Below are 17,244 nucleotides of genomic sequence, written 5' to 3'. Positions count from 1 at the left end.
CTGGTCGCAACCCCCGCAGCTTTATGGTGTTCAAGAAATTTCTTCCCTTTACTTGCAGGGTGGGACCAGCCAAGATACCTATAAGAAACCAGCTACCTATAAGAAACATATAGGTATCTTATAGGTATCTTATAGGTATCTATAAGGGACCAGCTTAGTCCCTATCTCTTAAAGGAAAAGGGCCACCTTTAACATGGGGATTGAAACTGAGATAGCCATCTTGTAGCCCGTGTCCGAAAACCTACTTGGCTACCCGCTTACGGCCGATTTCGGCCTCCATTCGTAGTTATCGGCAATTTTAAAAGAAAATATGCCAGGAATGCGTTCTTATCCCAGGAATGCGTTCTTATCCGACAATACAGCCACCCGCGGCGAGGCTTTGGTTTTTAACCAATCAGCTTGCAGCATTACTGATCAGGCACGGATCCCTGTACTAGCGAGCAGACCACGAGCAGTTGCGTTATTTTTCGTTGTCTGTTCTGGCAATCGGCCGGCGGATGAACATCCGCAATCGAATCTTGAAATCCGTCGCGCTGATTGGTGATGAGTTTCATGAGCTACTTTCATGTGGTCTATGAAAGTAAACCTATGCTATGCCCTGAACAGATGACATCTCGTTTGGTAGCCAATTGCTAAAATGTATTTTTATCCTTTTTATCTTACGCAAGGCAGTATACCATATTTTATACCGTGGCTCTGATCCGAAATCAGGGCATTTTTGTTCGACTTCGAACAAATACCTATAATAACGATGAAGAAGTGCGTGATCCGCGGAGCAAACGACCTACGTCGGGTCAGGACTGATATGCGTGTGACTGTGCACAAGTAAGTCAAAGTAGGTACCTAGGTAGGTACCTAAATTCTTATTTATTGCAATGGCTCTTCTATTACTTTTGTTTTCACAGAACTCTCCCCTGGATTAGCAAACCCTTTTGAACTGTTCAGGCTTTCACAACTGAAATGCCAGACTGGATAAAAAAACACAAGTTATGCCAAATATGTCAGGCGAAGTGGCGTGATTGCGGCGTTGCCCCGAAAATTTCATTGCACATACAGCATAATTTTGCATGCGTCAAATTCAGCGCATGGTGGCAGCTGAATTTTTAGGCGCAGGGTGACCGCATGGCGCATAATGTTTATGCAAATGGCTGTCACTGAATTTTTTGACACGCTGTGGTCAATCTAGCAGCAGACTTGCCCTGCGGGCGCTGGCAGGTCTGAAGAGAGTCGGTTGATATAGCCTTGGTCGGTAGATATGCACATGTGCTTTATGTAAAAGTGGCTTAATTTTGGTGCAAACAGGCACCCAACTTTCAGTGGAAATCATGCACTGGAATTTCAGCTCAAAATTGCTTGCTTCAAATTTTGGCGCATGAGGGGCTCACGGGCGTCCGGCGTAGTGTATGGATGTTTTCCAGTCTGGCTGAAAGGCAGAACTCAGACACATTTATCCAGCCCTTCAAATCCCATTTCCTGGTTCAGGTTGTGGTAACACCTACCTTTCCATGGGGGTCTGGTTCATCTCTTGTCTACACAGTTTTCTTTCACTTATGTGCTGACAAGAAAAGGAAACTCACCAGAGCCCAGTTTCACCAAGTGCGGTAAACTCAATTTGGGGTAAACTACCAAACTACCCCACTACTTAACTACAAAAACTAACCCAAAATTAAGTTTACCGCACTTGGTGAAACTGGGCTCAGTGGAGCTATTCAGCTTAACCCTCGCCCGCACATGCCATTTTCCCATCCTAGAACGCACATGGGGGGGGGGGGTGGTTGCCACCCCCCGCGCCATTTCGTTCCTGTTGGAGATAGAGCTTAGCGGTAAAGACCAAAAAGATTCTTTGGGAAGAGACAAATCCAATGATACCCAGTTTTACCTTCTCAGGTCAGTCATTGACCTTCCAGGTCAGGTCAAACTAAAAAATATTGCTGTTTTGGGTCACCGTTGGATATCAAGTGCGCTGCTTATCAAATACCGATGACGATGCTGTTTTCTGGTGCCAAGCTAGCTAGAACCTCTTTGTCACACTACCCAACCAGAATTTTGCTGCTGAGGTCATTTCAGGTCAAGTTAGGTCAATGTCAATTATATGTGTTTGTATGTCTGTGTGTGTCTGTGTGTATACTGATGTGTGCACCGATTGTTTTTGGGTCCATATTACATGAAATCATGATCTGAGAAGCTTTTACCAAAAATGCAGTCAAAAAACTTCACAAAAAGTAAATTCAGCTTGCCTAAAATGCAATTATCTTAGATGACCTAGGTTGACCTTGACCCCTGTACATCGTCGAACAACATGTTCCATGATAGGTGGGAGGTAAGACTGGCAAAAAAGGCCGAAATCAGGGTGTCAAAAGCTCACAAGGCCCATGGCAAGCGCAAGATGTTGAGAATTGGCCATTTGGGCCATGACATGACCTGAAAAACAAGGTCATATCTCCGAAACCAAAAATCACAGAAACTTGAAATTTTCAGTGGACATCAAGAAAGGATAGAGGAGCAGCTATACGAAAAATCAGCCTTCTAGCTCTAAAAATTTTGAGTGCAGAGCAGAAAGACTACCTGGGGGGGGGGGTGGCAACCCCCCCCCCATGTGCGGGCGAGGGTTAATACACAGAGTATGTGTTGCATGGACTAAGCATGTGTTGACCCTTTTTTACTTTTAGGTTCCCGCTAAAAAAAGAAGTACAGAGAAAAGTGGATGAGGGTGTGTGGCATGACCAATGAGCCAAGACCACTTAAACTTAACAAGAAGTGCGCACCATGATAAGCACAGTCAAAAACGTTTGCGTCTAAAGAACAGTGCTTTGCCGGATCAGACTGTAAGTTATTTTTTAAAAGTGATGAAAATGCCTGCTATATTTTTTTTATATTTTTTAGCCATTTCAACCTAACCGAATATCTGTATGTTTGTATGTTATTGTTTTGATCTGTATTTTATGCTACCTCCCTATAGGTAAGTTTTATTAAAACATGTAACGGTGTGCTGATTTTTTACAGATTCCGTATACGCCTTGGGTTGCTGTCGCTGCTCGGTCACCCACAGATGAAAGTGATCAAGAAATGGACATCACTCAGGTAAGATTCAAGCGTCCTTTATTTTACACATAATACACTAAGCAGTAGCACCCTAACCGCAACATATGGGAATGCATTGTCTGGTGGGTGCCTACTGCCTACCTGCATGCCAAATTGCCAAGTTTCAGCTAAATCGCCCCAGTAATTACAGAGTTATTGAAATGGGAACAAATTCGGCACCTCTTCTTTTTGCATTTTGCACGTGCAGTGGGGGTCACTCACATAGATCAAGAGCATCCGACCTTTGGTTGAAGGGGTGCATCTACCCTACAAAATTTACCGCAAGACCGCCCAAGCGACTGCTGAGATATGAGCCTCTCAAAATCACTTCTTTTGCAACTTTTGACAAATAACACCCTTGACTTTTCAGGTGGCACGTGCCACGACGGTCCCTGTGATGTATCAAGAGTAGTCAATTACGGGGTAGAGGGAATAGGGCTACCCAACAAAAAAAAAAGACCGCAGGCCAATCGGTCCAGCGGTTGCTGAGATATAAGCCTCTCAAAAGCGTTACAGGCCGGGCCGGGTCGGGCCGCTCGGCGCTCATACTGAGCTTTTCCGTGATATTGAAAAGACTTCGCTTCGCTCGCTCGCTCGTAATTAACAATTCATGGTTGACTATATGGATTAAGCTAAGTGATTTCGCTCTATTAGCGCACTATCTAAGTAGCCCTTAATTGCTGCCGGTGCGTGGACTGTGAAAGTGAGCCGAGCTGTGACGCAAACCGTGTGCCTTTTTCAGGTGTGGGATCACTCGTGGAAGTTCACGGCGGATACGGAGCCGTGCATGCAGCTCTGGTTCGATCCTGCTCAGGGAAGCCCCAATGACGCCGTGGCGCGCATCTGGGCTGAGCGGGTGGTGGCGGCCGGTGCGCGGGCGCTGCCGCGTGGCTGGTGGCCGCGGCCCGCTCCTGACCCGGTCGCCCTGTGCCGAGCACAGAGCGCCGACTGAGGTCAGTCTTGTGATCGAGCTTCCGCGCCGGAGGTGGAACAGGTGGAGCTGGCGGTCATCTGCGCGGGCTCGGCGGCCTGTAAGCCGTGCCGAGACGAACCGCGACACTCTTGCTAGATCTGCACCCCATTGTAATCTTCTGTAGTCGATATTCGGTAGGTACTCAATGCTCATTTTTCTGATATTAGACGAGTGGCGTGTTTTGATGCTACATTGGAGACTGCTGTCTCGGGTGGCCCGACAGTGTTCGATTGTGGTGTAATGTAGGTATATAGACGGGATGCCGCGGCTCGGATTCGTAGCTGGACTACCATGTGCCTGTCGATTGAGATGCTTTGCCTGGCGATTGAGATGATTCGGGGCGCGGCCCCACACTGACGCCATGGTGCAATGAGTGACTGGCGACAACTAAGCAATTATGTACTTTTGTAGAACACATGTTTTCATGGATACGAGAGGCAGTCCTTTTTTCGCTAGCAGTCATTTGGTTCACGATACTTTCGATACCGACAAATATGTTCGGGCGGCCGGTCCGTCCACAGCTAATGCGTGCTTGCCCGCCGATGCCTAACGGAGCGCTGTGCTGTCTACGCTCACTGGTCGCTGGCCCGAGAGACGTTCGGTTGCTGCTGTTAAAACAGTTCTCACAAAAACACGCTGGCTGGCTGCCAGTTCTTCACCAATGAGAGGCCCAGTAGCATCAGCTGGTAGCATTGTTTAATATTACTATTCCATTTTGTTTACCCATATGTCCGACCTAGAGCCGACTGGTAAAAAGCGGCAACCGAGCAGCCCTCCGCAGCGCTGCAGATCATGTACGCTCGATTATACACAATATATGTGTCTTTCTTGCACACAGAGACATGACGTTTTGTAGAGCTTTTATATCGCTTGCGGCTGAAAGGAATATTGTACATTTTAGAGCTTTCATATACGCGAGAAAATATGGTGCAAAAAACATTTATGAAGCCTGTTGAAATTTAAAGGTTGTTGAGGCATTTCACAGACTGTGTCGGTGGGCAGGGCAGCCCGGCCCCGGCCGCCGCCGCCGCCGCCGCCGCCGCCGCCTCCTTCACTGGTATGTGGCAGGGACGGAAGCTTCGTATTGATATACCGGGGTGCAACTCAAGCAGCATATCACCTATCAAACAACCTTCGGTTATGAAGTGAATGAAAACTAAATATTATGTATAACTGTGGTCTGCGCTGCGGTGTTTCCAAAGTGGAGGAAGTACGGGGAGCTGGACCCAGACTCGATGAGCCCTCTACTACGGATCTGGGTCTTCGCAGCTGATCGTCTGTGAATGAGAGATCATATGATACCAATGCATGCCGAACGGATCAAAAACAGTGCCATTATATATTTGCAATTCTACAGCTTTACGTAAGCCCATCCTATAGTGAATGCATTAATACGCGTTGATTTGACAACTGACATCCGGTTGAAGGCGTTTTTTTTTTTCGGCCAACAGCCGGCCAGCAGTTGTTGCAGGCCGGCCTCGTTGGGAAGCAGGTTCATTTTCCGACAGCCACTGCGTGCGAAAGCACTCTCTGATGGCGCGGACGGCGCGCGCCGGCTCCTGTTTCTGTAACGTGTAGAGGCGGGTGTCGAGCAGCTGGGCGCGTAGCGGGTGGTCCTCGAGCACGCGGAACGCGGCCGGCTGGCGCGGGTACAGGCGCTCCCTAAACAGCAGGCCCGAATGGTGGCAGAGTCGAGCGTCGCGGCGCGGCAGAGCGCGCGGCGCGGCCGCCGTCTGTTCCAGCTCGGCGTCGGCGCGCCCCTCGGCGAACAGCGGGTGCAGCTGACGGTCGGCCAGGCAGAAGCCGCTGATGCCAGGTGTGCTGACGTCGCCCGGCCGGCGCGGCGCGGTGCCCTCGGCCGCCGCCGGGCTGGGCGGCTCGTTGAGCTGTTGGATGAGCTGCAGCACGCCGCTGCGCTGCAGGCCGCGCTGCGAGACGACGGCCAGCAGGCGGCCGTAGGCGCAGCGCGCCGGCGCCGGCCGCGGCAGCAGGTCCAGCGGCACGGCCAGCGACACGGAGACGGACAGCTGCGCCGCCGACTGCAGCAGCTGCAGCGGCCCGAACGGCGGCTGACACGTGCCGCGCTCAATGTCGGCCGCCGGCGAGGCAGCCACTCCGGCTGGCACCGCTGTTGGCGGCACCTCCACACTGAGCAGGCGCACGCCGCGCGTCAGAGCAGAGACATCCACCACCACCTGCCGCGCACACAGAGGGCCGACAGTGGTGACAGCGCGCGACGGGTCAGACCTCACAGTGGGGATAGCGGCAGCGGGTCAGACACCCTTATAGAACAGCACGGGGCGGAGCCGACAAAAGAGGACGAGGAGACGGTCATACAGCCGACTGAGGTCCGGGCACCGACTGACTCAAAGTGCTGAACATGTCACACATTTCTAAATGGCTTCTGTAGGACGGAATAGTGTCTCTTCCTTCCAAGGCTTACTTGCAGAATAATATGGAAAGACACAATTTTACAAGTTGTGTTTTTACTTTTTATGACATAAGTTCTTTATAACATTTCAACACGCAAACATCATACCTTGACAATTGTTCACGATGAAGATCATGCAGGAACATTTCATATTTAGTCACCCTTGATTATTTTGTTGATAGTGACGCGAAAGGCAAATTACCAAAGTATATATTTGCAATTATTTGAGTTAATAATTTCAACTTTTTTGTGTTGAAAATTGACTTTTGAAACAATAAAGGCAAATGAATTATCAGTGTCTGGAAAGGTGCAATGCTGAAAGCTTCTTATTACATTCTAATTTATATCTAAAGCTTTGTGATATCCAAACTCTCAGAAATAACCAAGGAGGGGGGAGGGGCACGGGAGCCATGCCCTCGTGCCCCTTCCCCCCTCGGTGATGGCGAATTTTTTTTTTTTTAATAAAAACGGCTGTGACACACCCCCAAAATAGTGGGCCTAATCCGAGAAATTTTCCTTTTTTGGAGGGGGTACAACACTAGGCCACAACCTGTGACCCCCCCCCCCCCCCCTGAGCAAAATCCTGGCTACGTGCCTGGAAATAACAAAGCACATCCTATCCTTTGATGCCACTTACCAGCAGCTTTGCGCACTACCAAACAGCCACCTTTGGGCCTTTGTTGTTCTTGTTTTGGGCATTGTCAGTGGTAACTGGAAATAATCAGACATGATGGTCAGAGTAGGGAATGTGACTACAACAAAAATCATTTGATTCCTATAATATAGACATGATTTAATAGAAGACGTTCTTCTTAAGAAAGTGTGTCATGGATACCAGCTAATCTGTATGGTATTTATCTCCAGTATTATCATATAGGTATAACAATTATCACCACCCGCCACCATTGAATGTAGGTTTTAGGTTGTAGGTTGTAGGTGGTAGGTTGGGTATCGGTAAAGCTGGTGTCACCGTCAGCGCTAACCGGTAAATGTGTAGATAAAAGGAATCTTAAAAACAATCTAACCTAACCTAACCTTACCTACTGACCTACAACCTACCTTAATATACGCTGACAGTGATGCCAGCTTTACCAATGCCGTACGTTGTAGGTTGTAGGTAAGGCTAGGTCAGGTAAGATTATGTTTCATTATATATTTACTGAGAAGACGGCTGAATGCTCTTGAAACGTGGCTATACATTTACATTTTGTAATTTTCAGGTTTCAATGAATATTTCCTAGTGGAATGTTTTGAAAACCATTCTAAATGATGACCTTTAGCATTCAATAGTACTTTAAAGCTTATTAACCACATCGCCAATGCTAGGTCACATTGTATGCCTACTTCCACCGGCAGCTCCATGGGATATATGATAGGCAGGGGTAAATGGAATATTTTTTTATAAATATTCTTGAAGAAAATTATAGGCATGAAAAGACGATGATCTGCCTTTGAGATTGATATGTAATGCCTACTTTGGAGGAACATAATCATAATTATTACACAATTATAAAAAAATGCAATGTATCCAAACAGCCGCTTATGCCGCAAAATGAGAATCAAGCCAATCACTGAGGACAAACAATTTCAAACCACCAAAACTATATTCTTGCTATTCACCAATAATCCTAAAATAGCGTTCCATGGCCATTATATGCATCTTTCACCCTTACCTCCGACAGATAACTAGCGCCACGGGCAGACACACGGGGCGACAAGTTGTTTACAACCGCTACAGTCCGACGAGTCTATCCTCCTCAAGGCTGATTGGCTTGAGTGTGACGTCATTGCTATGACATCATACAGTAGCTGCGGTAGAGAGTATAAACATAGTACCAATATGTTAAATAGTTTGAAATACTTTTTAGTGAATTATGCACTTCTGGCACCGGTTTTGAAAAGAAAATGGAAAATAATAATGTCAAAATAAAAACCAACGATATCTTCATATTTCAAGAAGGTGGCACTTTTCCTTTAACCATTAGCGGTTTTTTGATGACGTCAGCAGTCATTTCAACGCCCGCCATTCCTTGAACCCGAGTTTTGCTGACCTTGAGCTCCCTTTTTTATCAACGTGAAATCCGTCGTCGGCGCTGAGAAAGCCTATTGCTTTTCATTTTAATTTGAATATTAGAAGATACCCACCACTGGAACTTGGACTGATATTATACCAAGGCCGAAGATGATCAAGCTGCCTGCTATATCTGGAGCTTGGTGTTCAACTTCAACATGGAATAAAAAACAAAATATCAAAGCAAACTGGATATGGTACTGCAAGTTAAAGTCCAAAGAAATTTGAAGAGCTGACAATTGACATTAATTCTTTTCCTGCAAGGTTTCCATATGGAGATCACAGTCACACCATGAAGAAATATTTTTGATGTTAACAGTTGAAAGGGGATTTATCTTCCAGTTTTGACGAAAGACGCTGCTGACTGTCTTTGGAAAAGGATGTCGGCATGAGGTGCAATTGTGCTTGTGAAGTGGTTATAACTGGTCTTTTCACAGTATTAAATTAAATGTGCCATTGCAGCCAAGTGTGTTATCATGTAAGGTAAAATCAAAACTACAATGTTGGTTTTACGAGCATTGAGAAGGCTGGTAGGTAACACCTGCCTGTGCTCGTAAATCATGCTGCCAGAGTATTCTAAATTAATTTTATCACGGGCGTAGGAACGTCATGAAAAGTGGGTGGGCCACCCTGTCAAGGGGCCTCCTTTTCCAGGGGCCTCCTATTTTCAGGGGCCTCCAACTTTTGCCTCGTCCTGCTGGCTGCTTTCAAGTATGACCTCCAAATCAAGCTTCTGAGATCGGGCACATGTACCCAGGGGCGTAACCGCTTAAGCGAACAGTGCGGAAAGTCCGCACCATTTTTAAAACTTATTCCCCCTCCGATTTTTTTTTAGAATCTATTTGCCGCAAACGGCGCATGACCCCTGAAAACCCTTACACAAATGTCTTCCTCGTTTCCCAGGTGCCCTTATTAGCTTCATAGGCGCCCTCTTTGGCATACCTATAAGCGCCCTATGCATACGAGTCATCAGAGACATCCCTATATGTCCCACAGTCGCCCCGTTGTCGCATACAATGTGCGCTTATCATAGGCATCTCTCTTTTATGGACACTTGAAGGCGCCTCTCTTTGCCATGCCGGCGCCCCTGTTCCTTATGAATGCACCCCCATGGCATTGATCAATTGCAGTCTTGCAGACCTCTATTGCATGTGGACGCCCATATATGTAGGCCTCAGAGGCACCCCTCTTTCGCATTGAGGCGCCCCTAGCTTAGGGCTTCATAGGCGCCCCTCTATTGCACGTAGGTGCCCTACTGTCTCAGAACCGCTCCCCTTTGGCATGCAGACGCCCATCTTTCGACGGAGGAGCCGCTGTGGTTCTTAGAGACGGCATGTTGCTCCCAGACGCAGATGGGGCTCTCGGAGTCCACAGTGTGGGACCTTCAGTCGCTGATGGGTGCCCGCCAGATGTGGACCCTTGGAGACGCCGGTATGGGGCCCTCAGAGATGCCGGTATGTGGCCCTTAGAGACACCGGTGTGGAACTCTCAGATACTTCAGTGTGAAGCCCTTACAATTGCTGGTGTGGAGCTATGAATGCGCTGGCTTAAATCCCTCAGAGGCCGGTACATGGACATCAGAGCTCAGTGAGAGCCTGTGTGGTGCCTTCAGTGGCCTTGTGGAGCCGTTAGACATCAACATGGTGCTCTCAGGAGCCGGTGAGTCCTCAGAGTCACCAGTGTGTGGCCTTCAGAGCTCCGAGATACTGGTGTGGGGCCCTCAGAGGTGTCGGTGTGGGTCCTTCAGATGTACCTATAGAGCCTTGAGATGCACAGGTGTGGTGGCCCACAGAGGCGCCGGTGTGGGGCCCCAGAGCCACCGATATAGGGCCCTAAGAGACACTAGTATGACCCTCAAAGGCGCCGCTGTGTGGCGCTCATAAACACTGGTGTGGAGCCATCACAGGCGGGTGGAGTCGTTAGAGGCCGGAAAGGGCCCTTAGATGCCTACAAGGAGCCTTCAGAAGCCGGCGTGGCACCCTTATGGGGATAAGCGTGTCTACTCAGGAGCCCTTGAGGTGCTCTCATGAGCTCTGTGGGGCCCTACCGAGCCGAAATATGGCCACGGCCAGTTGCCGCCGCATGGCTCTTCGGACTATCATTCTCAGGGGCCTCATCTGCCTAGTTTGAATAGAAGGGCCTCTCAGACAATCAGTCTCATGGGCCTCCTCTGGCTAGTATAAATAGAAGGGCCTGTTAGACCATCAATCCTAGGGGCCTCTTCTGGTAAGTATAAATAGAAGAGCCTCTCAGACCATTACTCTCAGGGGGCTCCTGTGGACAGTATAAATAAAAGGGCCTCTCAGACCATCAGTCTCGGGGGCCTCCCTAGAAAAGTGTAAATGTGGATAGAGGGCCCCCTCAGTTTCATTAGGAGTGGAGCTCTCTGACTATCAGTCTCAGGGGCCTCTTGTGGCCAGTATGAATATAAGAGCCTCTCAGACCATCGGTCTCAGGGGCCTCTTCTGACTAGTTTGGATAGAGGGCCCTCCCAGACCACCGGTTTCAGGGGCCTCCAGTGACCAGTTATATGAACAGAAGGGCTTCACAAGTCACAGCTATCAGCCTCGGGGGCCTCTTCTGGCTGGTGTGAATATGAGGGCCTCTCATACCATCAGTCTCAGGGGACTCTTCTGACTGGTGCCGGATTGAGGGACCGCCCAGAGCGAAAGTTTTGGGTGTTTCCTGTGGCCAGTATGAATAGAAGGGTCTCTCAGTCCATCAGTCTCATGGGCCTCTTCTGCCTGGTGTGATTATAAGGGCCTCTCAGGTCATCAGTCTCAAGGGCCTCCTCTGACTACAGACTACAGTGTAGATGGATAGGCCACCCAGACCATCAGTCTCAGGGGCCTCTTCTGACTATTGAGGATAGAGGGGCCTCCTCTGACTAGTGAGGGTAGGGGGCCTCGGCTAGACCGCCAGTGTCAGGGGCCTATTCTGACTAGTGTGGATGGAGGGGCCTCCCAGACCACCAGTCTCAGACCTCTGACTAGTGTGGATAGAGGGATAGAGGGGCCTCCCAGACCGCCAGTGTCAGGGGCCTCCCCAGACCAGTGTGGATATTGGGGCCTCCTCAGATCCACTAGGGCCTCTCAGGCCATCAGTCTCAGGGGCTTCGACTGACAAGTATGAACAGAGGGCCTCCTTGGATCCATCACGGCCCCTTGGAGTCCGTGCGTGGGGATTCGTGGAACTTATTTTTACCGAGTTTGTTTAGTCTGGAAGGTGACGACGTCCTCTCAAATCGAAACGAGGGGCCTCGAGTAAAAAGTGGGTGGGCCAAAACACATGGTTGGCCCCCCCACCTCGAAAAGTGGGTGGGCACTTGCCCACCTGGCCCCCCCTGTTCCTACGCCTATGAATTTTATCATACACTTTTGTTGTCCAGAATGGTTGCACTATTGTTTGGTATCATATTATTCCATGTAAATATGCTAGTGTAAAGTCCGACCAACATGTTACCAGATTTGAAGCTGTTACGTTACCTAAGTACCTGTTTTTTACTGGCGTGGTGAATGTCACCTGGATTTTGTTTTGAGGTGCAGACCTAGTAACTCTGACTACATGGGTTTGAAGCTATTATCTATTCTGTTTTTACTGGCCTGGTGAATGGCGACTGATGTTGTCCGTGGATGGCACTGAAACAAATTTTGAGTGTTTTGTACAGTGTTTTAATACAATGCTGAGGACTGAAAGTTGTCTTGTTTAGAGTGGTGAAAGTTCAGGATATGCCAGCCACCATGGTGGGTCAGAGTTAAATGTGTTGCAGTCAGTTCGGCTTCAGCAAGCACACGGATGGGCATACGCATCAAGACCTGCTCTGCCATACTTTCAGCCAATTTTACCTAGGAAAGTCTTTTCTTTTTTCTGCCAAAAGCTATGACATTGTGAATTTCAGCACTGTGGCCTGTGTGTAGCTTTCAGGAAAGCAATTCTAAATAAAGCTCTGATAAAGTGCAAAATCAGCAATGCAGCCCTCTATTACATTTTCTACAACATCTTACTTGTTCCTTGCATGGAGAGAAAAATGCAATGTTATGAATTCGTTTATTCACATAATTTGACAAGCATGCAGTTACCTGCTACTATCACTGCACAAAACAGAGCAAAAAACATCAGTTGATCAAACACAAGACATAACAGAAGTTTACAACATAGGGCTGCCGAACCTGCTTCCTCCCACCACAGTTGATGCCATTTCCTAGCCTGGCTTGATGTGAGCACTGAATAGCTGCTTTGTCTAATTACAGCTCACTACCATTCAACTTAAACTACTCTCTTTAAAGTAAGAGTGAGAGCGTTCAGTGTTCATAGCAGCTCGACAGACGACAGACAACAAACATCTTGACAAACCAACCAGTATTTGATTTGGCTAATGATTTATGTGCTTGTTGTATCATGGCCAAACTACTTTAACAGCAATAATCCCTGTTTCATCTTGATCTTGCTTTTATTTCCATTTGAACTCAGATCTTGAAACAATCATCTGAAGTGATATCATCTACTGGCTTCTGTTTCTCTTGAAAGCAAGTTAAAACAACAATGATAAACTAAGGCAGGAGATGTGAGTTGTGGCAGTAACTAGATTTTTGATTCAACATATGTCAACCTTATATTGCTTGAGACCTCTGTGACAGACAAACAAATATTTATAGTTTTTTGATAGTTTGGATTCTTGGCTTGATTTAGCAGATCAGCTGTGAACCTTGACTTTGAAATCACATAAATGTCATGGTACCCGAACGAATCCTCGCATGACATTTCTTCGTAGCACAATTTTTCGTCCGCATTTCTTCGTCTACAAATCTTCGTCGGTGCATTTATTTGTCCCTCAATGCTTACTCTTGCATATATTTGCGTTGAAGAAGAAATGCGAGCCGATTTTCATATACCCTGGTGCGAGACAAAGTAATGCGATAGGTACGAATAAATGCCCTGACGAAGATTTGCAGACGAAGAATTGCGATACGAAGAAATGCCATAAGAATTGTCCTGGAATCCTTTATTGGCCATCATATATTGACCTTGATAAGATAAACGCATCATTCGCGCAATATTTGTCGCACTTTGATACCAAACTATTGCTTCCAAATGCCGACGTAAAGAAAACCTTTATGTGACGTCATAGAAACAGCGGATTTCCCAAAAAGTAAACAAAAATAAAAGTCTTATATCTCGAAAACGGGTGATTATTTTCCGGTAAAATTTGGTAGATGTTCATTTTCGCTCTTTGTGATTCACGCTACATCACTTTTATGCCAATTAATTAACTTTTTTGAAGGTGGGAGGGTCCCTTTAAACGTCTCTCATACTGGTTCAACGTTTCATCGAGCAGAGACTTCTCTAATCTCTATATATACCTACTCTAGATATATGGACTATCTCTATATATAGAGAGAAGTCTCTGCACGAGTTATTTTCACGTACTACGAGCTAGAATTAAGCATACAATCTGAGTAATTTATCAAATCGTTTTTATTATGTTCCCACAAAAGCTGAAAACCGTGACCTGCTGAGCCACGGTGACCGGCAGTCGGCAGGTCACGGCCGGTCGACCCCTGGCCCCCCCATATCCGCCGGCGCCGAACAGTGACCACATCCGGTATCCGGAAGTACCGGGCAGGGGAGGGCTTGGTGGGCGGGCGTCCAGCTGCACGTGGTGCTGGCGGGCCGGAGAGCAGCGCAGAGGAAAAGTGAGCGACATCGTGTGTTTGAGAGCGGCACAGCGGAATGGTCGTATGGACAGCGGCAGAGCGGAACGAGGGTGTGTGTGTGGGGGGGGGGGGGGGGGGAGGCCGGTTCGTCTGTCCTCAATAAGTAACAGATTGGACTCTTACCCCCCCCCCTTTTCGATGTTCGAACCGAACCGCTTTTGAGTAAGCCATAAGTTTGCCGATAGGCGATATGTTTCTGGTTAGGTTGTTAATGATGCATAACTTTCGGACTAAGATCGATTGACATCCTTTGCAGCTCATGACCATGGTATGCACCTAGTACCTACATAGTACATACTCAGCCCGTTGGACCTAGGCCCTCTTCCACCGCCCGCTTTTACGATGTCTTTTACACCGTTGTCTGAGGCGGTCCTGTGGGATGGGTGCTGTGCATTTCCGACAATGCCCTAACGCCGGAGATTAAGTCTTATCTGGTCGTTTATCACGGAGTTTCATTATTGTGCCGTGTGAGTTAATTGTCAGTCAGTATTCATTCCGCTCTGGGGTCGGCTACCTTGGACTGTCTTCAGTCCTTCTGAGCGTCGACCGTACCCACAAGAGAAGGCCTATATGCGAACTACACGTGATTCACAGAATACAGACATCTTACTATTTATTCGAGGGCCTTCTTCGTAAGTTGTTTTCAAGCTCAGTATCGTTTTTTAGCTGTTTTTGTGCGCTGATATCGTCATTTATATCGAACAGTTTACTAGTTGTTTAGATTGGGCTGCCCATCCGAATAATAGCCTCGGCCCTCATTCCTTTACGATTTTAAGGCCGTGACTCACATTGAGGCGCTTTAAATGCGAGTGATGAATTGTTCGACTGGTTAAAAATGGTAACAGTACGTCAGCGCGACGGGCGACCACATCGGCGACAACCACCGGGGGATAATGATACCTACTGCCGTGTCCTGTGATCGTTCACCCGAAAGACGGGCATGCAGAGATGTTGTCCATAATTAAATGTATCTGCGTTCACCTCCGCATTGATAAACTACAGTGTCAATGCAGTGTGATGTAACTTTACGTTATACAGTGTAATGCATGGCTTTGTTACTATGCGGGATGAGTTAGAATGACCTTCGAGGTTATCACCAGAATGCTTCTGGCATCAATGAGATTAAATGCACCAGGCAGAAGTGGATTAATGTCATGATCACGATCTTTCTGTTTCACGCATGTCTGGCGATGTTCGGCTCTTATTTGTCATCGAGCGGGCGAAGCGGAACCCTTTCCACTGAAGTCGGCCAGCGTCTGACTGCCTGATGGTACAGCGATGCTACTGGATTACTGAGTTCCAGGGAATTACTTCCGTGCCGGGCTTCAGCAGATGTCATGGTCCATCGGATCAGATGATAAGTAGACACAACTTGCCCGGGGCTTATATTGCTCAAAGTTGTTTTAGGAATATCCACCACAGCCAGCGTATTTGATATTTTAGAAGAAAAAAAAACTCTTGGACTCCCCCTCCCCAAAAAACACTATGTATTAGTTATTTCTAATGTAAGTAATATGATAGCAGATACGTTGACCTCGTCATATGGTAGAGGAGCCGAGGGAAAGTGACAATCACCCTGATCAATTCAAATGTCGTAGCAGCTACAAACACACACACACAAGCATAAGCGGCACTAGCCGCTCCCCCCCCCCCCCCCCGCCACACACAAACACACAACAACTCTGCCTAATTAGTCCGATGTTCTGCCGCGGGTCCAGAGCGCCCGCTCTAATGGCATTGGTTGGAGCACTCTGTCCAGAGCGGGCCCAACAGACGGACGGCCCTGTCACCCGCTGGTGTCGCCTCAATGTGAGCGTGACTGGTCTGTAGACAATCGCAGAGTGGCCGCGAATGCTGTGGCAGCTGTGGCATTTGATATTCCGAGAGATATATGGCGCTGGTGAGCTTCGACTGAAAACAGATAGCTACTGTCTTTTAATACATGCAAACTAATATTGAGTCGAATGAATTATGATTTGTAATCCGTTAGATCGCATGTGTAAATTCATTTATTAAGGATTTACACCGAAATGACTGGATAACGGCTAGATAAGAGAGATTATCTTTATTCGTAAGAGAATGCTTGCTTACCTATCCTCTCAAGAAAAGAAAGTTCGATCGAATGGTCCACACACGAACTGCGCAATTTGTTCAGCTCAGGAAGAGCTCTAGCTTTCAGCTCATCTGGAAAGAAATATTCGAACATTATGCCTACATGTCGGTTAATTTGTATGAAAAGTAGGGTGAAAATGAAATACCTACTGTCTGGACAGTCGACTGTCGACTGCCTTCCGGCATAAATGTAGTTATTGCCGGCTGCTCACCGTCCAGTGTGGGCAGTTTGTGCGTCTAATGTCCATAACAATAAACACAGGCAGCGGGTGGCCATCGACCATCGTGCGTCTGTTACCTGATTCACATAAAAATCCACAGCCGATCCGGCCTTTCAAGTCTGTAAGGCTCATTTTCCGTCCATATCGGGCGTCTCGGGCCGGGCGTGTCGTGCGGCGCAGCCTACCTTCCGGTACTGGTCGCTAGCGCCATCTATGGACAGGTGTATAAGCTGATGGAGTGGGACGGTCTGGCAATGTCTGCAAATGACATACATAACGTACCAGCTCCGTTTGAGCCTTGACCGAACGTTCTATGTGCGGTTTAGACTCGAAGTGTCATTACCAGAGGAAAATGAATATTACAACTCGATGATTAGGCACTAAGAAAATAAATAAAGTCAACTCAACTATACAAAAATTTGTTCGACATTTTATAGTAATTCTAACAACATAATCAAACCATAAACCGATAAACTCATAGAATGTTATCACATAGGTTCCATTCCAAGATATCATAACAATCGGGTATGATCGGGTATGTCGTACCGATCCTACCTACACGCACGATGTCAGACAACTCGGAACTCCGACGCGAAACGATTCCCTAAGCATGGTGTATCTAACAAAGTCCCTATTAATTT

The 17,244-nt window shown here is 47.5% G+C and overlaps 1 protein-coding gene and 2 long non-coding RNA genes across 8 annotated transcripts; 1 reads left to right on the top strand and 2 right to left on the bottom strand.

Annotated features, from left to right (window-relative positions):
• The first annotated feature begins 580 nt into the window (after nt 1-580).
• Nucleotides 581-4,900, top strand: LOC122389112. 4 transcript variants are annotated; one of them, XR_006257912.1, is made up of 4 exons: nt 581-825; nt 2,670-2,825; nt 3,004-3,081; nt 3,824-4,900. It is a non-coding gene; the product is annotated as an uncharacterized LOC122389112 (long non-coding RNA). The 4 variants fall into 4 exon arrangements; XR_006257914.1 differs by having other exon boundaries at nt 713-759; XR_006257913.1 differs by lacking the exon at nt 581-825 and adding an exon at nt 1,572-1,586 and having other exon boundaries at nt 2,608-2,825.
• On the bottom strand, nt 2,768-3,143 carry LOC122389114. Its single transcript, XR_006257916.1, has 2 exons — nt 3,002-3,143; nt 2,768-2,823 (listed from the first exon to the last, which is right to left on the bottom strand). It is a non-coding gene; the product is annotated as an uncharacterized LOC122389114 (long non-coding RNA).
• A 474-nt stretch (nt 4,901-5,374) lies between the features above and the next one.
• Nucleotides 5,375-8,364, bottom strand: LOC122389111. 3 transcript variants are annotated; one of them, XR_006257911.1, is made up of 3 exons: nt 8,159-8,364; nt 7,123-7,196; nt 5,375-6,249 (listed from the first exon to the last, which is right to left on the bottom strand). XR_006257911.1 is itself a non-coding variant. In XM_043380805.1 (3 exons), the coding sequence occupies exons 2-3, from the start codon at nt 7,182-7,184 to the stop codon at nt 5,443-5,445; spliced, it is 822 nt and encodes a 273-aa protein (XP_043236740.1). In that variant the 5' UTR covers nt 7,185-7,196; nt 8,106-8,364; the 3' UTR covers nt 5,375-5,442. The 3 variants fall into 3 exon arrangements, 2 of the variants coding, with proteins under 2 accessions (XP_043236740.1, XP_043236739.1); XM_043380805.1 differs by having other exon boundaries at nt 5,375-6,202; nt 8,106-8,364; XM_043380804.1 differs by having other exon boundaries at nt 5,375-6,202.
• Nucleotides 8,365-17,244: the final 8,880 nt, after the last annotated feature.

Source organism: Amphibalanus amphitrite, unplaced genomic scaffold, assembly GCF_019059575.1.
Source record: "Amphibalanus amphitrite isolate SeventyFive unplaced genomic scaffold, NRLGWU_Aamphi_draft 000344F_arrow, whole genome shotgun sequence".
NCBI classification, from domain to species: domain Eukaryota; kingdom Metazoa; phylum Arthropoda; class Thecostraca; order Balanomorpha; family Balanidae; genus Amphibalanus; species Amphibalanus amphitrite.
This window is presented reverse-complemented; position numbering and strand designations above follow the sequence as displayed.

Bases quoted from the DNA above. Each gene is read 5' to 3' on its own strand.
- LOC122389111 (XM_043380805.1), bottom strand. From the start codon at position 7,184: ATGCCCAAAACAAGAACAACAAAGGCCCAAAGGTGGCTGTTTGGTAGT. The intron at 6,203-7,122 runs GTAAGTGGCATC...GCGCCTGCTCAG, and splicing joins GGTAGTGCGCAAAGCTGCTG to TGTGGAGGTGCCGCCAACAG.